The 23,326-nt window shown below is 42.2% G+C and overlaps 1 protein-coding gene across 1 annotated transcript in view; it reads left to right on the top strand.

Moving 5' to 3' along the window:
- LOC308255572 (testis-specific gene 10 protein-like) overlaps positions 1–23,326 on the top strand; it is a 145,689-nt gene that overhangs the window by 29,866 nt on the left and 92,497 nt on the right. Inside the window, exons 4-9 of the mRNA XM_080683193.1 lie at positions 9,332–9,397; positions 11,063–11,230; positions 11,605–11,760; positions 20,205–20,375; positions 20,466–20,543; positions 21,152–21,303. Coding sequence (XP_080539319.1) covers positions 11,180–11,230; positions 11,605–11,760; positions 20,205–20,375; positions 20,466–20,543; positions 21,152–21,303 — 608 coding nt within the window. The 5' untranslated portion in view covers positions 9,332–9,397; positions 11,063–11,179. The remainder of the gene's footprint in view (positions 1–9,331; positions 9,398–11,062; positions 11,231–11,604; positions 11,761–20,204; positions 20,376–20,465; positions 20,544–21,151; positions 21,304–23,326) is intronic.

Raw genomic sequence — 23,326 nt, forward strand, 5'->3', positions numbered from 1 at the left:
AGCAATCTTACCACATCCTATTCATTAGATGTGTGTCACTAGGTTTTCACTAAGTTCCTTGAAGTTCTCACTAAGTTCCTAGAAGTTCTCATTAAGTTCCTTGAGCATCCTTTATAACCATTGTTTTGAACTCTATACCTGGAGTTTGGTTCCTTCCATCTCATTTAGTACTTTTTCTGAAGATTTCTTCTCTTCTTTCATTTGTGACATGTTTCTTTGTCTCCGCATTTTGGCTGCTTCCCTGTGTTTGTTTCTGTGTATTAGGTAGAGCAGTGGTCGGCAAACTCATTAGTCAACACAGCCAAATATCAACAGTATAACGATTGAAATTTCTTTTGAGAGCCAAATTTTTTAAACTTAAACTTCTTCTAATGCCACTTCTTCAAAATAGACTCGTCCAGGCCATGGTATTTTGTGGAAGAGCCACACTCAAGGGGCCAAAGAGCCGCATGTGGCTCATGAGCCGTGGTTTGCTGACCACTGAGGTAGAGCTACTACATTTCCTGTAATTGGTAGAGTGGCCTTGTGTAGTAGGTGTACTGTAGGGCCCAGTTGTTCAACTCCCCATTCACCTGAGCTGGGCACTCTAGGTGCACCCTTTGTGGGCTGTGTGCACTTTCCTATTGTAGTTGAGCCTTAATTGCTGTTGCCATCACTGGGAGGGATTGACCCCCAGACCAATTGTCTGTGAGTGCCAGCTGTGACTATAGCTAAAGAGCTGCTGTGCAAGAGATGCCCCTGTGGAGCAGGACTTGGTCCAGTAGGTCTTTGGTGCTCGCCAAGTCTGCTCCTTGAGTGTGCTGCTTGTGGATGTGATAGAGCTGTAATCTGGGGTGGTCTGAAGCTGAACACCAGGTGCACTGGCTCTGAGGCCTCCTGGAAGGTTCAAAGTCAGCTACTGCCTGTGCCCTGTTTGGGGCCACCCAGCATAAGCTACAGAGTGATCTGCAGATGGCTGCTATGTGTGTCAGGCTTGGAAGTATCCAGGAGAGGCCAAGCTGTGAACCTTGGAATGCTGCTGCTAGTGTGGGGCCTGGGGTCACTTATCTAAAGAAATGGGGCATGAGGCCACTTCTTGAGTGGTATAGAGCATGCTGAGGGCAGCTGCTGCTTGTTTGAGTGATTTTAGAAAAGACTGAAGCCTGAGTCAGGACAGGCAATTCATATGGAAAAGCCACTGCAAACAGCTTGGGTGAGGCAGGGTCTCAGGATATCACCAGGGTGGAGTGAACAGTGTGGGCCAAGTTGATGAAGACACAGATATGGCTCCTGCCTATCAGCTCTGTGGTCTCATCCATGGAACAGTGACCTCTGCCAGCACTTTTTCTGGGATAAAATTGACCCCAGTTCTTGTCCTGATGCCAGATAATTTAGTTCCCCCCTGTATGTCTCTGGATCCTTTCAAGCTGCTGCCCCAGTGCTGGAGCTCAGAGAGTGGGTCCTAGTAAATCTGTGTGCAGGCCCTTTAAGAGGAGCTGCCTAGGACTTTAGCAACCTCTGTGTCACCAGCCACATTCCTGCTGGTTTTTACAGCCCCAAGTTGCAGGGACTTCTCTTCCCGGCACTGGAACCTGGAATGAGGGATCTGGTGCGGGGCTGGTACCCTTTACTCCTCATGGTGGTAGAGAGAGCTCCACACCCATGATATCCCTCCCAATGTTTAACTGCTGCTCCTGGGTGTTGGACCAGCCTGTTCTGTGCCTCCACCCCTCCTACCAATTTCAATGTGGCTTCTTCTTTTTTTTAAAAAAAATAAATTAGTTTCACTTTTATTACCAGCGAGAGCTGTGCTATATTTATTTTTTTAAAACATTTTTATTGACTTCAGAGATGGAAAGGGAGAGAGAAATAGAAACATCAATGATGAGAGAGAATCATTGATTGGCTGCCTCCTGCATGCCCCTTACTGGGGATCAAGCCCACAACCCTGGCATGTGCCCTTGACTGAAATTGAACCCCAGGACATTTCAGTCTGCAGGCTGACGCTCTATCCACTGAGCCAAACCAGCTAGGGATCAATGTGGCTTCTTTAATTCTCTAGTTGTAGGGCTTCTGTTCAGCCAGATTCCAGGTGGTTCTGAATGATGGTTGTTCTTTGGTTTAGTTTTAATTTTGATGTGGTTATGGGAGGAGGCGAATACTATGCTTACCTACACTGACATATTGACCCTCCTATATATTTTTTGAATGACATACTCACTATCTGATACATATTTTACCTAATATCTTTTGTTTTTCTCTTTTCAACCATAATGTTAGATCTGTGAGGGCAGAGGTTTTTTACCTTTTTAGTCACCACTAAACCAAGCATATAACACCATGTCAGACACATAGTAGGCCCTCATTAAACAGTTGTCAAATAAATGACACTGGTTAGTATATTTTCATTTGGGCCATTTGTAATTTTGTTTTTCAGAGTGGAATCAGCATTATGTTTTTATATGAAAAATAATACATATCTATTATTAAAATTTTCAGTCCAGGAGGTCATGGTCTGATTCCAGGTCAGGGTACATACTGGGTTGCTGGCTTAAGCCCCAGTAGGGGGCATGCAGGAGGCAGCTGATCAATGATTCTCATTGATGTTTCTAGCTCCCTCTCCTTTCCTCTCTCTGAAATCAATAAAAGCATATTTAAATGTATACATATATATATGTATACACTAGTATGTGTGTGTATGTGTATATATATGTGTGTATGTGTGTGTGTATATATATATATATATGTATATATATATATATATATATATAAAATCTATCTATATATAAATAGGTAATATGCTAATTGGTCCTAACGGTGTCCCGTCACAACCGGTCAACAGGTGGGAGCTGGTGGGCAGGGACGGGGGTGGGGACTTCTGCCCCCAGTGCAGGCGCAGTCAGGCCTGCCGAGTGTTAACGTCACACTGACTCGGAGCCTGAGGCTGCTCCCGACGAAGGCATGCTCTGGCAGGAGCTGCTGGGCGGGGACAGGGGTGGGGATTGTGCCACCAGGACATGAGGCTGCCACTGGGGAGGCCCCCCGGCAGAGGCACACATCAGGACAGGGTCGGGGCCTCAGCAGAAAGCTCTCAGCACTCCTGTGCCAGGATCTGAAGGTACAGAGAGGAAGGGAGAGCACATAGGCAGTTAGGGAGGTTAGGCCAGGAGGGGAGAGCAGTTAGGGCTATCATGCTGGCAGGGGAGCAGTTAGGCAGGCAGGAGAGCAGTTAGGGCAGGGGTGGGCAAACTTTTTGACTCGAGGGCCACAATGGGTTCTTAAACTGGACCGGTGGGCTGGAACAAAAGCATGGATGGAGTGTTTGTGTGAACTAATATAAATTCAAAGTAAAGGAGCAGAGGGGAGAGCAAGAGAACCCTCCGCTCTTTCGGCTCCGTGGGCCGGATAGAACAGCAGAATGGGCCGGATCCGGCCCGTGGGCCATAGTTTGCCCACGGCTGAGTTAGAGGCATCAGGCAGGCAGGCAGGTGAGCACTTAGGAGCCAGTGGTTCTGAAATGCGAGAGGGATCCCAGATTGGAGAGGGTGCAGGCCAGGCTGAGGGACCCCCAAACCCCCGTGCACGAATTTCATGCACTGGACCACTAGTGTGTGTGTGTGTGTGTGTGTGTGTGTGTGTATGTGTGTGTATACACACACTGTCATATATATGTAGTGTCATATATATATATGACAGATGTACTGTCATATGTATGTAGATGTCATATATATATAATCATACCTTGCTATAATTAAACATGATCTATCTTCCTCAGTTTATATATTATTCATTTCCTTCTATCTGCATCTAGGATATTTGTGTATAAATTTATTTATTATAAGAATGTATCATACTAAGTACAATTTTTGGCCTTGAGTTTTTATACTAATTAAGTATCTACATCTTTACACACAATTCAATATATACCCATTTTTTTAGTGTCTGTATAGTATTATCAATTGAAGCATTGTAAACTGTCTATCCCAGTGGTCGGCAAACCGTGGCTCACGAGCCATATGCGGCTCTTTGGCCCCTTGAGTGTGGCTCTTCCACAAAATACCACGGCCTGGGTGAGTCTATTTTGAAGAAGTGGCATTAGAAAAAGTTTAAGTTTAAAAAATTTGGCTCTCAAAAGAAATTTCAATCGTTGTACTGTTGATATTTGGCTCTGTTGACTGAGTTTGCCGACCACTGGTCTATCCAAATAACATATATAAGCTTACCCAAACTGTACATAATTATGTCTCATACCATAACACCCCTTAATATTTCATTAAAACTAGAAGCCCGATGCCCTCTGGCACCCGGGACCCAGGCTTTCCTCCAGCTGCCGCAGGCACCTGGGACCTGCGCTTCCCTTGCAGCCTTTGCTTCATCCGGAAGGACGTCTGGTCTAATTAGCATATTACACTTTTATTATTATAGATACTAGAGGCCCGGTGCATGAAATTTGTGCACCGGGGGTTCCCTCAGCCCAGCCTGCACCCTTTCCAATCGGGGACCCCTTGGGGGATGTCGAACTGCCAGTAGTCGGATATCCCTCTAGCAATCTGGGACCACTGGCTCCTAATCACTCATCTGCCTGCCTGCCTGATCGCCCCTAACCCCTCTGCCTGCCTCCCTGATTGCCCCTAACCTCTCTGCCTGCCTGCCTGATCATCCCTAACTGCCTCTGCCTGCCTGCCTGATTGCCCCTAATCACCTCTGCCTAACTGCCTGTTCACCCCAACTGCTCCCCTGCCGGCCTGATCGCCCCTAACTGCCCTCCCCTGCCGGCCTGGTTGCCCCTAACTGCCCTCCCCTGCCAGCCTGATTGCCCCCAACTGCTCTCCCCTGCCAGCCTGGTCGCCCCCAACTGCCCTCCCCTGCCGGCCTGATCTCACCCCCAATGGCCCTCCCCTGCTGGCCTGATCTCGCCCCCAACAGCCCTCCCTTGCTGGCCTGGTTGCCCCCAACTGCCCTCCCCTACAGGCCTGGTTGCCCCCAACTGCCCTCCCCTACAGGCCTGATCGCCCCCAGCTGCCCTCCCTTGTCGGCCTGATCTCACCCCCAACTGCCCTCCCCTGTCAGCCTGATTGCCCCTAACTTCCTCTCCCTCGGCCCCCACCACCATGGCTTTGTCCAGAAGAAAGTCGGACATCTGGAAGATGGCCAGTCGCCCCAGTCTGATTAGCATATTACACTTGTATTAGTATAGATCAGTGGTCGGCAAACTCATTAGTCAACAGAGCCAAATATCAACAGTACAACGATTGAAATTTCTTTTGAGAGCCAAATTTTTTAAACTTAAACTTCTTCTAATGCCACTTCTTCAAAATAGACTCGCCTAGGCTGTGGTATTTTGTGGAAGAGCCGCACTCAAGGGGCCAAAGAGCCGCATGTGGCTCACGAGCTGTGGTTTGCTGGCCACTGGTATAGATAGATTACATAGGATAGGATTGCTTAAATGGGGTGGGGGGAGCCTTTTTCAGCAGGAGGAGATGCTCTTGGCAGACAAAAATACATAATCCCTATATCTGGACTGATAGCCAGCCATATGTACTATACTGCCAAAGTGGTCATTAAAAAATTGAACCTCTTTCTTACACCTTACACCAAACAGCTGTTGCCCTTAAAACCTCTCCTCCGCCCCCACCTTAGGTTCTGTCTTTGCAGTTCACCCAGATTAGGTTCTGATTGGTTGGTTTCTATGCCAGTCAGCATCAAAAATTCTGCCTCCTAATCAGCTATTGGCTCCTCGCAGTTCACCCAGATTTGGTTTTGATTGGTCCGTTTCTATGCCAGTCAGCGTCTCTGGGCCTATCTCTGGGCTTGATCCACAGCCGCCATGGCAGCTGCAGATCAGGCCCTGCCTCTCTCTCCAGCCTTCTCTCCAGGCCTGATCTGCAGCCGCAGTGGCAGTGGTGAAGTTGTTAGGCCTCCAGCCCGGCCCCAGGCCAGAGGCTAACGACCTCACTGCACCCGCCTTGTCCTACCCCCCCCCCCCCCCCGCCACCCTGCCCACCCGCAGGCCACCAGCCTTGCTGTAATAGGAGCCTGTGGGCCACGGGGGAGGGACTGAGAGGTGCTCCATGCCCTTTATGGTGACCGGTTGTCTGTCTGGTTGTTTAGGTCATGGTGGCCCCTGGCCTTTTATAATGTAGATCACTTCCAGAGAAATCTTAGAAAAGTACTTTGGTCAAAAGAATAAATGAGATGCAATAATCCCAGAATATATTTAAAATATAGTACATTTAAAAATATAGTACATTTTAGTCCCTAGCGAGTTTGGCTCAGTGAATAGAGTGTTAGACTGAAGGGTCCTGGGTTTGATTCTGGTCAAGGGTGTGTACCTCAGTTGCAGGCTTCTCCCTGGCCTGGGCTCTGGTCAGGGCTTGTGCAGGAGGCAAACAATTGATGTGTTTCTCTTACATCGATATTTCTCTCTGTCTTTCCCTGTCTCTTTCATTCTCTCTAAAAAGCATTGGAAAAATATCCTCTAGTGAGGATTAAAAAATAAAATAAAATAAAATATAGTACATTTTATTTTATTATTATATTTTTTTGGTACCAAATTACTTTATTTGAAGGAATGGTACAAATGAAAAACATGAGTGGATGATTTGGTACAAGTTATGGAAAAGGTAAAGGTAACTTCAACATACACATATTGCTTTGGTGACCAGGGAAGTCACCCCCGTGGCTATGGGAAGCAGCCAAGGCTTAGCTCTCATCACTGTCTCCCAGGTGTGCTTGTCAAAGAGATACTCTACCATGCCAGTTTCAGTGTCCCCCAACCTGTGCAAGTTGGTTACGTGATCACCCAATTCTTTGATGGATTTCACCTGCTCATTCAGGTAGTGAGTCTCAATGAAGTCACACAAATGAGGGTCATTTTTGTCAGTGGTCAATTTGTGCAAGTCCAGTACTGACTGATTCACATTTTGTAATACACACTCCATTGCATTCAACCCTGTAGAGGTGTTCTCTCTTTTCCGCGTCCAGCACGGAAAAGGAACAGGTCCAGTTCCTGAGTAGAGGAGCTGGGGATTAAGAAATAAAAGAAAGAAAGAGACCAGATAGAAAGATAGAAACAAAGCTGGGAGCCAGGTGGGACGCCATCCTCTCTGATGGAGAGGCAGCGACCCCGGAGCCCACGCAGCACATTTATTTTATACCCCCAAATACCAGGAAGTATCACCAAAACTTAGGATCAAAGGAGCTTATTTGCATTCTTGAGTAGGCCCTAGTATTCCTGGTGCTTGCCTGGATTTACATAATCAAAGCCCGCTCCCCGGCACCTGGACAAAGGTAAAAAGTCAGTACTGATAACGCCCCCCACCTTCTTGGGGAGGGCATAACCGAGACCCGGCTCTGCCAGTCGCCTCGGGCTCAGCTGACAACAATTTAAAGAAATGCCCATGTGCCTTCCCAGGCAGCCCTCTACACAACCCATTCTCCCAGTTGTCATGGTCAGGTTTCTTGATGTCCTGTGGAAAGATTCAGCCACGTTACTGGTTTTGCAAAAAAAAAGAGAGAAATAAATTTATTAAACTAACTTGCCAACTTTTAGCAGAGAGCTTTACACCTTTGCATAAAAACATAGTCACTGGCCTCTATAACTGTATGAACATACAGTTTAGTTATCCTATCTAATAAAAGAGTAATATGCAAATTAACCATCACTCCGCTACACCCACAAGCCACGCCCACAAGCCAATCAGGAGGGAATATGCAAATAAACCCAACCAAGATGGCTATGGCCACAGAGAGCAGGAGGGAGGCTTGGGTTTCCCTGGCAATGGAGGAAGCCAAGCTTTCCGCCTGCCCTTGCCGGCCTAGGCCTCCACTCAAGGCTACAAAGTTTCAATGATAGAAGATACATAAATCCAAACAGAAATGGCGGCAGCCATGGAGCTGGAAAGAGCAGGAGGCTAGGGTTGCCCGCGGCAATGGAGGAAGCCAAGCTTTCTGCACACCCTGGCCGGCCCAGGCCTCGCTTAAGGCTACAAAGTTTCAATTATAGAAGATACATAAATCCTGAGAGAAATGGCTGCCGCCATGGAACAAGCAGAAGGCTTGGCTCCGCTCCAGGCTACAAAGTTTCAATTGTAGAAGATAAATAAACCCCAGATACCAGGACCTCTGCTTGGGTCACCGGGGGGCGTGTCTGGCCTGCAAACCACCACAGGCCCCTCGCCCAGGCTGCCCCATGCCCCAAGGGAACCCCCACCCTGATCCGGGACACTCTTCAAGGCAAACCAGCTGGCCCCTACCCATGCACCAGGCCTCTATCCTATCTAATGAAAGAGTAATATGCAGATTGACCATAACTCCAACACACAAGATGGCTGCCCCCATGTGGTCAAAGATCCTGCCCCCATGTGGACACAAGATGGCCACCACAAGATGGCCAGCAGGGGAGGGCAGTTGGGAGGGACCAGGCCTGCAAGGAAGGGCAGTTGTGGGTGATCAGGCCAGCAGGGGAGGGCAGTTGAGAGGGACCAGGCCTGCAAGGGAGGGCAGTTGGGGGGGACAAGGCCTGCAGGGGAGGGCAGTTAGGGGTGACCAGACCTGCAGGGGAGGGCAGTTAGGGGTGACTAGGCCTGCAGGGGAGGGCAGGGGCAAACAGGCTGGCAGGGGAGCAGTTAGGCATCAATCAGGCTGGCAGGGGAGTGGTTAGGGGGTGATCAGGCTGGCAGGCAGAAGCAGTTAGGGGCAATCAGGAAGGCAGGCAGGCGAGCATTTGGGAGCCAGCAGTCCTGGATTGTGAGAGGGCAATCGGACATCCCTTGAGGGGTCCCAGATTGGAGAGGGTGCAGGCTGGGCTGAGGGACACACACCCCTGTGCACGAATTTTGTGCACCGGGCCTCTAGTATACTAAATATATAACTATGGGGAACTATACTATGACACTGGGTGTGTTTGATATCATAAATCTGATAAAAAAAGGTTTTTGTGGGTTGGATTGAACTAAACTATTAAAAGAGTTCAGAGGAAAAGACAATCACTTCTGACCATGGTGATTTGGAAAAACTTTAAAAATCCTAGTCATTCTTTTATTTCTTCCACATTATTATCTTCAGGATTATAATTAGTATTAAAATTTTTTCTAGTTTGTGGTGAGTAATTTATAAAGTATAATCAGTGTTTTATATAAGATAATTTAAAGGAACTGTTATATATCATCCTAGGTTCTTTTATCAGCAAAGGTAGGTACACATAAAGCGATAGAATATAGTTTATTTTGTAAAATATTCACTGTCTGCATGCTTTTATTTTTAAGTGGCTTGCTTTTTTGATTATCTTTTCCCAGTTAAATCAGTTTACATATTTAAAATCCAAATAATTTTTTTTTGGCTTGATTTTCAGATTGAACTCATTTGCCAGAAAAATAATATAATAGTGTTGGAAGATACAATAAAAAGACTTAGATCTGTAAGTACATTTTTCTTAAATATATATTCAGGAATAATTTTTATTTTATTAGCATAATAAAACTACAAAAAATTGTACTTATGTTCTGATTCTCATGATTTTGTGAACAATCCTATATAATAAAGAGGTAATATGCAAATTAACCCACATGCCTCACAAGATGGCTGCCTACGAACAGGCTGGCAAGGCGGGACAGTTAGAGGCAACCAGGCCAGCAGAGGGGGCAGGAAGAAGCGACCAGGCTAGTGGGGGGACAGTTAGGGGTGACCAGGCCGGCTGGGGGGGAGGCAGTTAGGGGAGATCAGGCTGGCATGCAAAGGCAGTGAGGGGTGATCAGGCCAGCAAGGGGGGCAGTTAGGGGCGACCAGGCAGGCAGGCAGGTGAGCGATTAGGAGCCAGGGTCCAGGATTGTGAGAGGGATGTCCGACTGCCGGTGTAGCCCCGATCCCCGGGATTGGGCCTAAACCAGCAGTCAGACATCCCCCGAGGGGTCCTGGATTGGAGAGGGTGCAAGCTGGGCTGAGGGGAAACCCCCACACCCCGTGTACGAATTTTGTGCACTGGGCCTCTAGTAAAAAATTTTTGTGTTCTACAATCAGCCCTCTGCTTGGTGCACAGGGTACTCCCATGTGTAAGAGCAATGCCAGGGGTGGGCAAACTTTTTGACTCGAAGGCCACAATGGGTTCTTAAACTGGACCGGAGGGCCGGAACAAAAGCATGGATGGAGTGTTTGTGTGCACTAATATAAATTCAAAGTAAAGGAGCGGAGGGGAGAGCAAGAGAACCCTCCGCTCTTTCGGCTTTGCGGGCCGGATAGAACAGCCGAACTGGCCCGCGGGCCGTAGTTTGCCCACGGCTGAGCAATGCTGTTCTTGCTCCATTTCATCGTTATTTCTTGTTCTCCTAGAGAGAACTTTTGGTTAGTTTTACTAATGCCCTTTGCTGTTAATTGATTTAAAATGATAACTGTAAGTAATTTAATTCTCAACATGTAAGATACATTTGTCTACATATTTAGTTTTATTCTCCTCAGTAAGAAATATCTGTAAGTCAAATTTTGTTATTTAATTCTAAGTAATATATCTTTTAATTTAACAATGTGAAATAAAAACTGCTCTGTTTAGACATTTTAATGTTACTATTTAAAATAATTTGGAAGACCTTCTCTGTAAGTATATTTGTCATTTCCTCCCAGTATACCATTGGTAAAAGAAATGTTGTAAAAGAAATGTTTCTAAATATACTAAACTGAATGGGAATGCACTTTAAAAGTTCTTATAAGTATAGAATATCCAGCATTCCTTTAATTTATTCATTCCTTGGACAAAACTATACAAGTTTTTCTAAGCAAATTAATTTTATTTTTAGGATTTATAACTACATCTTTGGACATTTCTGGCCTCTCTGAAATTTCTTTACCTTATTTCCTTCAAAATTATTGGGTAAATATAAGGGTACTTTTAGTTAAATAAAAATGTAGAACATTCAGAAATGCTGGAAAGGAATGATATCTAACTGCTTTTTTTAAGTATGATTTTTAAAAGTTATTTTTAAAATACCACATTTATTATTTTTAAGGATCCTGTGTGTGTTCGACTTCATGTAGAAAATAATGCTGTAGTTTAGCTTGAAATAATGGCCTGATTTTTTTTCTCCCTGGCAAGATAATTTTAGAGACTGAAAAAGCACAAAATAAATCTCCTTCCAGACTTGATTCCTTTATCAAGACCTTAGAAGCAGACAAAGATCACTACAAGAGTGAAGCTCAAAACTTGAGAAAGATGATCAGAAGTAGATCTAAAAGTCCAAGACGCCTGTCACCATCTTCCCGGGTAAGTTTTGGAAAGTTATAAATATTTTGGAGTTTGTTGCTCAAACACTGGCTTTTATTCTTTGATTTACCTAATCTGGAAACAATTCAGGTTGATTGGCATGAATTGGTATATCAAAGAGGTTGGGGGACAGAGGTCTCTTTGATGGACAGTGGATCTTTAAATTTGGTTCTTTAGCCTCAGCATTAGTCCTGGTTGGGAGGTAATCAGACAAATGTAGAACAATTTTGGAGGAAGCTGTTTAAAAGTGAGGTGATTTTTAAACTTTTTTTTTCATCATTTCCTTTCCTTATATTGTCACGGTTGCTTAAGTAGAGACTATGAACGGCCATCATGCAAAGAAGAGCTTCACATTTCTTATCCAATAATTGTAGGCTACACACTGTGATGTAGAGCTTTTGAAGACCACGCGAGACCGTGAAGAACTTAAGTGCATGCTGGAAAAATATGAGCGTCATTTGGCAGAAATTCAGGGTAATGTCAAGGTTCTTACATCTGAGAGAGACAAGACCTTTCTTCTTTATGAACAGGTAAACTTGCTTATAAGGAAACAAAATATGTAAGTAATAAGAGTTAACTCCAGAGATATGTAATTCTTTAGGTATGCTTAAATCTGCCAATCAAATTAATTTAACTACCAGTTAGGAATTACCTTCATTCTTAAGATATTTTTTATGAAATATAGTATATTTCCCATACAGTATATGTGTATACACACATGTATGTTATCCCCATACCCGTAAAAGGTCATATAAATGCACAGAAATGGTCTGTTTTGTTTTGTTTTTTAATAAGAAATGAGGAAAATGTTCAATGGAAGGAATGAGGGTAAAAATATTTGAGTTTGGAGATTAAAGAATAGTAACATCATTTTGATTTATTATCACTTTAGAAATTGCCATATAATTTAATTTCAGAGAGTAAAATCATTTTATAGTTTATCTCTATTTTTTGCTTAAAATTAATAGCTTTATTAACCAAATAGTTTCTCTATTCCACAAATATTAAACCCCATATATTACCAACATAATTTATTTTAAACATATTAAATTTAATTAAGAATTACAGCAACTTTATGCATGGTGATGGGCTTGCTACTCTAAGACAAAAAAAAAAAAAATGATAAGATGGAGACACTGTTAGTTTGGTTTTTGAAGTTTTAAAGTTCACCTTAGTGGATTTTATTATAGTTTGAAGTGAAACTTAATCATCTGTTTTTAAATAATTACAGTGACTTTGGATACCATGATTATGTGGCCTGTTTGTTTCATTTATATATGGCAAGGCAGGGCTAATAAGGTTAATTGCTTTGCCCAAGAATAGCAGGAATCAGTCCAGATTTTCTGACTCCTATTTGGGTCTGCTCTTTTCCATTTAATTAAGATTGTTATAGATCAGTGGTTCTCAACCTTTCTAATGCCGCGACCCTTTAATACAGTTCCTCATGTTGTGGTGACCCCCAACCATTTATTTTCGTTGCTACTTCATAACTGTAATTTTGCTACTGTTAATGAATCGTAATGTAAATATCTGTGTTTTCTGATGGTCTTAGGTTCTCTTCCTACAGGTTAAGAACCTCTAGCAGGGTCACCTAAGACCATCGGAAAACACAGATATTTACATTACGATTCATTAACAGTAGCAAAATTACAGTTATGAAGTAGCAATGAAAATAATTTTATGGTTGGGGGTCACCACAACATGAGGAACTGTATTAAAGGGTCGCGGCATTAGAAAGGTTGAGAACCACTGTTATAGATGAATTGACCGAGGCGGAAATGGATGTATCTGGGCATATATCTTAATATTCTATATAATAAAGAGGTAATATGCAAATGGTCATTATACCTGACGGGTAATGACAAGCAGCAGGAGGGTGGGGCAGCGAGTTAAGTGCGGCGGAGAGCTATGAGCAGAGGTGGACTGGGCGGCCAGCTGAGGCAAGCCGCAGTGAGCTTCTCACGCACAGATTCATGTGCAGGGCTACTAGTATAAAATAAATGCCCAGAGTATGTAGTATACTATAGAATCCTTTTGGTTAAATCACAATACTCTTTTCTTTCACTCTAATCTCAATCTTGTTAATTTCTTCTCAGCAGTATCTTAATAAGATTTTAGTATACTTAAAATTTAAAACCTTATATTAGCTATATAATGGATGCTACATGATATTCTCTTCCATAATTAGCTTTCTTATTTTTAGTTTGAGCAGTTTACTAGTATATAGTAGCTACCACTTCTAAGTGTGTGGGGTGACTACTGGGCTGCCAGGGCCAGCCTGACAGGTTGAACCGGGCTGAGGTAGGGAGGTGGGAATTGAGAAAAGAAAGGAAGACAGGAGAGCGGGATCGGGAGGACTACAGGTCATTGAGAGATTGCAGTAAGTTTATTAACTTCGTAATGCCTTTTGTGCACAAAACACTGAATAGGAGGTCTGTCAAGAGGAATGTATTCTTTGTTCCTCTTAATCCCTAAGGGAGAGACAAAGCAGAAGGACAAATTCTCTGTGCAGCAAATCTCAGTAAATAGTTACAAACTTCTTGGTAAGCTATGAAAGGTTGCTCTCATTCTACTGATAACCGCCATCCAAACAAGCCTGGGAAAACTGTGTGGGTAGGGGACAGCCTTGCTAGTCCCTTCAGGTGCAAGGACCTTGTCAGCTTACACCCGGTCTCCAACACTGGGCTTTGATTAGAATTCCCTGGTGTCTGAAGTGTGGGTGGTGACTACTGGGCTTTGATTAGAATTCCCTGGTGTCTGAAGTGTGTGGGGTGACTACTGGGCTTTGATTAGAATTCCCTGGTGTCTGTGTCTGTATCATGAAACCTGAGTCAGTGTACGTACATGATTATAGGGCCAGGACTGCTAAGGGGCTGGAAAGTCCTTTAATGAGACACCTGTGTGCGTGCGTGTAAGATGTGAGATTATTTTACTGAAGCCTCTGCCTTGAAAATCCTACACTTGTTTGCATATAGTATAAGTCAGTGATTTTCAAATTTTTGCCTATTCTTTTTCTTCAGAAGTTTTATATTGAGATTTGAAGTGTAAATTGGTTAATAAAAAGCTGCTGTGATCCACCCAATTGCCTCATTAAGCCATGGAGTCCCATGGAACGCAGTTTAAAAACATTCACAGACAGTTTTCTGTTTGCAATCTTGTTGGGGAGATAAGGTATATTGTATGTATTTGGTGGCTATTTTTGGTTACTTTAGCATAAGTAGTCTAAAGATATTAAAAAATAAAATGAGTGGGTATTTTCTTTATGGTGATCAAGGAAATCTTTACTAGACTATGTAGAGTTTGAGTCCTGAGGGATGTATGAATGGGGTTTCTATTATCTTGAAAGGGATAAGAAGGAACATTTAAATTAAAGAAATTATGTGAGGCACATGATAAAGGCAGGAAAATCGCAGGTAAGTGTGATGGAACTTGGGGAATCAACGTAAGTGATTCAGTCAGAGACTAGTATCAAAGGTATGTGACAGTGGAGGAAGGGGGAGCTGACACTTGAGAGGTAGATTGAACTAGAGCAGCAGTCTGCAAACGTTTCTGCGAAGGCCCAGGTAATAAATATCTTGGGCCCTGCAGGCCATGATCTCAGTCATAGCTATTCAGCGCTCCTTTTGTTTTGCGAAAGCATCCACAGACGATATACAAATGAATACTTTCGCTGTTTTATAACAACTTTATTTATGAACACTGAAATTTGAATTTCATATTATTTTATCTGTTATGGTATATTTTTCTTCTTTTGATTTCTTTAAACCATTTAAAAATGTAAAAACATTATCAGCTTATATAGATCTATAAAAAACAGGAGGCTCACTGGATTGGGCCTGTGAGCCAGTGTAGTTAACCAGCTTCTAGACTATATGGTGGAGCCTGTATACTGGGCATTACAAGGAGTTTACACATTGCTTTATAACCAATGGGCAGTTTTGTTTTGTTTTTAAGCAGAAGAAATATGACAAGTGCTGGCGAGAAAAAGGAACCCTCGTGCTCTGCTGGTGGAAATGCAGACTGATGCAGCCACTGTGGAGAACAGTATGAAGTTTCCTCAAAAAAACTAAAAATGGAACTCTCACTTGACCCAGTGATCCCACTTCTAGGAATATATCCCAAGAAACTAGAAACACCAATTAGAAAGGATATATGCACCCCTATGTTCATAGCAGCACAATTTACCATAGCTAAGATTTGGAAACAGCCTAAGTGCCCATCAGCAGATGAGTGGATTAGAAAACTGTGGTACATCTACACAATGGAATACTATGCAACAGCATGGATGGACCTGTAGAGCATTATGCTAAGCAAAATAAGCCAGTCAGAGAAAGATAAATATCACATAATCTCACTCATTTGTGGAATATAATGAGCAACAAAAATTGACGAACAAAAACAGATCCAGAGACAGAGAAGTATTGATCAGACCATCAAACCTCAGAGGGAAGGTAGGGGAGGGTGGGGGTAAGGGGGAGAGATCAACCAAAGGACTTGTATGCATGCATATAAGCATAACCAATGGACACATACACCAGGGGGGTGAGGGCATGAGCGGGGGGCGGGGGGAGAGGAATGGGGAGATAAGGACACATATGTAATACATTAATCAATAAAGAAAATTTAAAAAAAGAAATAAGACTATAGCCACATTTTTAAAATTTTAACCTGCTAAGAATTTTATATTGTCTCATTTATCTCATGTACAATCTTTATATATTATCTTTTTTAAAAAATGTTTATTTTTGAAAGTATTACATATGTCCCCTTTTTCCCCCATTGACCTCTCCCACCCTCTCTCCCCCCCACCCCCGTTCTCCCCCAGGCCTTCACCACCCTATTGTCTGTGTTTATGGTTATGCATATACACATATGGCATATGAGTTTATTGGTTGATCTCTCCCCCCCCAACCCCATCCTCCCCTGCTTTCCCTCTGAGGTTTGTTTGATGTTTCTATGTCTCTGGGTCTATTTTAGTTCATCAGTTTATGTTGTTCATTAGATTCCATATATGAGTGAGATCATGTGATGTTTATCTTTCTCTAACTGGCTTATTTTGCTTAGTTTAATGCTCTCATGGTCTATCCATGCTGTTGCAAATGGTAAGAGTTCTTTTTTTTTTTTTTTACAGCTGCATAGTATTCTATTGAATAGATGTACCACAGTTTTTTTTGTTTGTTTGTTTGTTTTTTAAATATATTTTATTGGTATTTTACAGAGAGGAAGGGAGAGGGATAGAGAGCTAGAAACATCGATGAGAGAGAAACATCGATCAGCTGCCTCCTGCACACCCCCCACTGGGGATGTGCCCGCAACCAAGGTACATGCCCTTGACCGGAATCAACCCGGGACCCTTCAGTCCGCAGGCCGACGCTCTATCCACTGAGCCAAACCGGTTTCGGCTGTACCACAGTTTTTTAATCCAATCATCTGCTGATGGGAACTTATGCTGTTTCTAAATCTTAGCTATGGTAAATTACGCTGCTATGAACATAGGGGTGCATATATTCTTTCTGATGAGTTTCTGAAATCTTGGGATATATTCCTAGAAGTAGAATGACTGGGTCAAATGGAGTTCCATTTTTAATTTTTGAGGAAAATCAAAACTGTTTTCCATAGAGGCTGGACTAGTTTGCATTCCTACCAACAGTGTACAAGGATTCCCTTTTCTCCACATCCTTGCCAACACTTGTTGTTTGTTGATTTGTTTATGCTAGGCATTCTAACAGGTGTGAGGTGGTACCTTATTGTAATTTTGATTTGCATCTCTCGGATGATTAGTGACTTTAAGCATTTTTTCATATGCCTTTTGGCCTTCTGTGTGTCCACTTTGGAGAAGTATCTATTTAGTTCCTTTGCCCATTTTTTAATTGGATTGTTTGTCTTCTGTTTGTTAAGTTGTATGAGTTCCCTATAAATTTTGGAAGTTAACCCCTTATCAGATGTTTCATTGGCAAATATGTTCTCCCATGAAGTGGGCTCTCTTATTATTTTATTGATGGTTTATTTTGCAGTGTAGAAGATTTTTATTTTGATGTAGTTCCATTTGTTTATTTTTTCCTTAGTTTCCATTGTCCTAGGACAGTGGTCGGCAAACCGTGGCTCACGAGCCACATGCGGCTCTTTGGCCCCTTGAGTGTGGCTTTTCCACAAAATACCATGGCCTGGGCGAGTCTATTTTGAAGAAGTGGCATTAGAAGAAGTTTAAGTTTAAAAAATAAGGCTCTCAAAAGAAATTTCAATCGTTGTACTGTTGATATTTGGCTCTGTTGACTAATGAGTTTGCCGACCACTGTCCTAGGAGATGTATCCATATACATATTGCTATGGAATGTCTGAGATTTTGCTGCCATTAGTTTCTTCTAGGATTTTTATGATTTCACATCTTAAAATTCATTTTTGTGTATGGTGTAAGTTGGTGGTCTAATTTAATTTTTTTGCATTACAGGTATATATTATCTTTTTATATAACAACTAGAGGCCTGGTACACAAAATTCATGCATGGGTAGGTTTCCTAGGCCTGGCCGGCAATCAGGGCCAATTGGGGCCTTTTGGCTGCCGTCCAGGACCTGCCTTCATTCCGTGCTGCCCCCTGGTGGTCAGTGCATGTCATAGCGAGCGATCAAACTCGGTCTCCCAGTTGAATTCCCAAGGGGATACTTTGCATATTAACTTTTTATATATATAGATTTCTCCTTCAAAAGAACTGGATAGAGGAAATCCATGGACTCTTTAGAAGGCTGTTGTAGTAGTCCATGCATGAGGCATTAAGGGACTAAGCTAGGATGCTGTCAAGGAAGACTTGACCAGATTTGATTAGAGCCAAAAGGAGGGAAAAATGGAAATGTCTGAAGTTCTGTTTTGAATGACTGAAGGAATGTGGTAATAGAAAGAGAAATAGGGAAGTTATTTGTGATGTGATGGAAAAGTTATGTTTGGTTCAGACAGATGGAGTGCATTGTGGCAGGAATCGCCATCAGGCAGTAAGAAATGTGGGATGGGAGAGGAGAGAAAAGCAAGAGTTGAATATTTCTATTTAGAATTCATCTGCTTAGAGGTGAGTTTTGGGCCTTCAGAGTAGATGAGGTCTCTGAATGAGAAAGCTATAAATAGAGGATCTTGGGAAGTTTTATTGGATTGGAAAGAGAGAAAGAAGACAGGAAACCAAGGCAGAACAATATTATAAGACCAGGGTAGAGAGAAATATCAAGGAGGGTGTTCAAAACAATGTCAAATGTTGCCTAAGTATCAAAAATAAGAACCAAGAAAAGGCCATTAGATTTGGTGAAGTAATTAGTTGAAATTCTGCAAATAGTAGGCGTAGGAGCCAGGTTACAGTAGGGTGAGAAAATGGGTAGTAAGGATCAGGCTATGGTACAGACACTGAAAACAAAGGAGAGTCATAGGTTGGTAAATGGGCACAACAGGATTAAGTAACAGGTTTTCAAGATATGGGAGCCCTGTTCATGGTTGAAGGCAGGGGAGAAAGAGCCAGTGCAGAGAGTGCTATTCAGAGTGAGAGGAAATGATTATAGTTGAGTCAGGGATATCTTAGAAGACACTTCAGGAGATGAGGTCCAGGATTCTGGTGAAGGTTTAGCTATGGAAATTTGGAACTAACATATCTTCCTCTGAGACTTGGAGACTAGGTAAATAGGTAGTGATTACAATCTAGAGCAGGGGTGGGCAAACTTTTTGACTCGAGGGCCACAATGGGTTCTTAAACTGGACCGGAGGGCCAGAACAAAAGCATGGATGGAGTGTTTGTGTGAACTAATATAAATTCAAAGTAAAGGAGCGGAGGGGAGAGCAAGAGAACCCTCCGCTCTTTTGGCTCCGCGGGCCGGATAGAACAGCCGAACGGGCCGGATCCGGCCCACGGGCCGTAGTTTGCCCATGGCTGATCTAGAGGAAGCAAGATACATGCTTAAACCCAAAAATAGGATATGAAATTATCTGAAGGTGTAGAATAGGTTTAGAACTAAGGATGGTTGAACAGTATTTACAGAGTATGTTGGGTTGTCATTAGGATTAGTGGGCCTTTCTGTCAAGGTAAAGGTATCTAGTTTATGACTATGACATATACATTTATGTAGAAAAAGACTAGAACACTATGATAATATTTATTCTACCTGAATTGTGCTGAATTCATGTTTATATCACAAAATGGATGGAGTATACTATATCCTATATCCGACCACTGTCCTATATTATAAAAGCCTAATATGCTAAGTGTCTGGTCATCCAGTTGTCCGTTCAGCCAATCAAAGCATAATATGCTGATGATATGCTAAGGCTGCTCAACCACCGCTATGACATGCACTGATCACCAGGGGGCAGACAGTCGACTGATTGACCAGTACCTATGACATACACTGACCACCAGGGGGAAGACAGTCGACCAGTTGACCAGTTGCTATGACATCCACTGACCACTAGGGGGGCAGATACTCCAACCGGTAGGTTAGCTTGCTGCTGATGTCTGGCCAATCAGGACTGAGTGAGACAGGCTGGACAAGCCGTGGAGCCCTCACGCGGTCCCTCCCTGGCTGGCCAACCTCCCGCATCCCTCCCTGGCCCCGATCATGCACTTGTGGGGTTCCTCGGCCTGGCCTGGGCCCTCTCCCAATCCAGGCTGAGGGACACCCTCCCCCTGAGTGCACAAATTTCGTGCACCGGTCCTCTAGTGTGTATATATATATTTGTAAATAATTTTCTCTTGTATTGACTGCCCCCAAATTAATTTTTAAAACATTTTGGCAAAGATATTATATACCAAACTTCTATTTGTATACACCATTCTTATTTGGGGGCATCATTTGCATTCATTTGGATAAAGTCAAAATTATACCAGTATTCTACTCCATAGCTGTTGATAATAAGTTTGGATTTAATTGGCTGGATATAAATAGCTATTTTATGTCTGTTCTAAAGCTTGTTAAACAGGAGTCTGTCTATGTATTTAAATAATAGGCAAAGGAAGAAATTGCCCGGCTTCGCCGAGAAATGATGAAAAGCTGTAAGTCTCCTAAATCAACAACTGCACATGCCATCCTCCGGCGGGTGGAGACTGAAAGAGATGTAGCCTTCACTGATTTACGAAGAATGACCACAGAACGAGATAGTCTGAGGGAAAGGCTAAAGGTTTGAGAGAATTTTATCTATGTGAACATTTGTGAAACATGACACAGTGACATTGAAAGCGCTTTGTTTTGTTTTTGTTTTTTTAACCAGATTGCTCAAGAGACAGCGTTTAATGAGAAAGCTCACTTGGAACAAAGGATAGAGGAGCTGGAGTGTACAGTTCATAATGTAAAGAAAAGTTACTTTTGCACTTTTGGCTATAAACTGTCAGTGGCTTTCCCTTTTCCTTTTTTACTATGTTCAGAGAAGTTCTTTTATTTTTCTATGATAGGGTTTCTAATCCTAAAATACTGAAGGTGGTGTATGTAGTGTAAATTGTCAATTCTTTATTGTTTATTCCCTTCTACACATGTGAGTGTAATCTTTTCTATGTTGTAAAGTGAGCTATTTTTAAAAAACCGTTGGGATGCATTCTCAGGGATTTTAGCACAATTTTCATCTCCCTATTTCATTAAAGAGAACATTTCCAGATACAAGGAAACTGGATTATTCTACCTAAAGAGTAGCTGGGGTAGAGAAAATTATGGTGAAATGAAAACTAGTAAGAAAAATATATGTAAACTGAATTTAAATGTGAGGCATCACCTTTTTTACTAATGAAGGATTTGAGATGCTATATTTGAGATATTATGACTATATAAACATAATTAATGGAATTTGACTTTGTTACCAAATTTAATTGTATGCATTTATAAATTCACCTGTACTATGTTTTTATAATGAGTAAAAAATGCAGTAGATAGGGGAGCAGTAATCTTGTCATTCCACTTGTATAGCTTGATGATGAACGTATGGAGCAAATGTCAAATATGACTTTGATGAAGGAGACCATAACCACTGTGGAAAAAGAAATGAAGTCACTAGCAAGAAAGGCAATGGATACTGAAAGTGAACTTGGCAGGCAAAAAGCAGAGAATAATTCTTTGAGGTAAACTAAACTGCCTTTGAACAACAAATAGTTTATTATTAATGACTCTGCTTTTTGTACTTTATTTTATAATGGTAATTAAGTTATTTGTTGACTTTAATTTTGGGGAGGATTATTACAAAACAGTTGTAGAAGCTTTGGTACACATTAAATGATTTCCCGAAGATCAATCACAGATTGGTAATGCCACACCTAACCAGGACTCATACTTAGTAATCTCAGTCTTACATATGGAGAAAGCCTGAATGTTTAACTAAAATAGCTTTTACAAAGCCATTCTGGGGCACAGTGCATGTTTGACTTTAGCATTTGATTATTAATTTACCTTTATAACTTAAATTATGTTCCGGGGTCTGAACAGTGTAAGAACACACAAAGCACCGGTTTTAGAGTAGCTTAGAAAAGAGGTGGCTTAGAATATAATAAAAAGCTATAGCAGAGAAATTGGAACATGTAGTGGAACTTATTAGCTGAATGTCAACTACTAAGTTACATATAATACTTGGTTCTCATATGAGCTCCCAGAGTCTTCTCTTTGATCTTTTAAGGGTACATTGGAATCAGTTGTCAGGATAGATAATCACTCAAATTCTTCCATTCATCTATGTTTTAATTTTCTGCATAAAAAGACATTGCAATCTCAGGTAAAATAAAAATAATAATGAAGCCTGGCCGGTATGGCTCAGCAGTTGAGTGTCAGCCCAGGAACTAAGATGTCCCAGGTTTGATTCCCAATGAGTTTACCTGCCCAAGGTACAGAATCGATCTGCAGTAGAGGGCATGTAGGACGCAGCCAATCGATGATGTACCTCTCTCTTTCTCTCCTTCCTTCAAAAAATCAATAAAAACGTATTTTAAAAAATGATAAATAAAACAGCATCAACAAAGAAAGCCTTGGGAAATAGAGGAAAGTGTAAAGAAAATTTAAATCACCCATGATTCCATAACCCAGGGAAGACTTTTAGTAATGTACATCTGTTTCTAACCAGAAATACTTTTATCTGTGTACATAACTTTTCTGTGTAATTGACATCATCGTATATTAAGTTATATATTTAAGCAGTTTCACTTAATTGTAAACCATAAGCATTTTCCCGATCATGCACTTGTGGGGTTCTTTGAAAGCATTTTAGTAGATAATTAAAATACTAAGAGGCCTGGTGTGTGGGGTCCCTCCGTGTGGCCTGCGGGGGTTGGGCTGCGACAGGTGGCCCGGGAGGAGCCGAGCCCAGGCTGGGCGCCTCACTGCTCTCACTTCTCCCAGCCCACTGTGCCTGTTGCTGGCTTGTGCCCAGTTAGTCCTGATCAGGAGAGGCTCAGCAGTGCTCTCCAGCCATGAGCCTGGCATCTGACGCCCGACAGCTGAGTGACACTCCTGCTGTGGAAGCATTGACCACCAGGGGGCAGCTCCTGAATTGAGTGTCTACCCTCTGGTCGTCAGTGCGCATCATAGCGACCAGTCGACTGGTTGCTTAGGCTTTTATATATATAGATAGATTCTAACAGATAGATGCATAATTGGAGATTTTTTTTGGTGTACATTTGTTTTACTGATAGTAAAATGTCATCAGTTTTGATGTCTTTATGTACCTGTAAAACGATCACCACAATCAGGATAGTAGCCCTAACCAGCGCTCCGAAGTTTCCTCATACCCTTCTATAACCTCACCCTACCTAGATAATTCCTAGGCTACCACTGATTTGCTGTCTGTCATAGGAAATTGTTTGTATTTTTCAAAATGTTATATAAATGAAATCACAGAGTATATATTCTTTTGTCAGGCTACTTTTACACATGATAACTATTCTGAGATTTATCCATATCATCACATATAATAAAGAGTTTATTTCTGTTTGTCACAGAGTAGTATTCCATTGTATGGATATACCACATAGACATTTTGGTTGTTTGCTGTTTGGGGCTAAACAAATGAAAGTGTTTTGAATGTTCTTCTATGAGTCTTTGTATGGAAAATGCTTTTATTTACCTTGGATAAATACTGAAGAGTAGATAGAATGACTG

This window comes from Plecotus auritus (genome assembly GCF_963455305.1).
Source record: "Plecotus auritus genome assembly, chromosome: 8".
NCBI lineage: Eukaryota > Metazoa > Chordata > Mammalia > Chiroptera > Vespertilionidae > Plecotus > Plecotus auritus.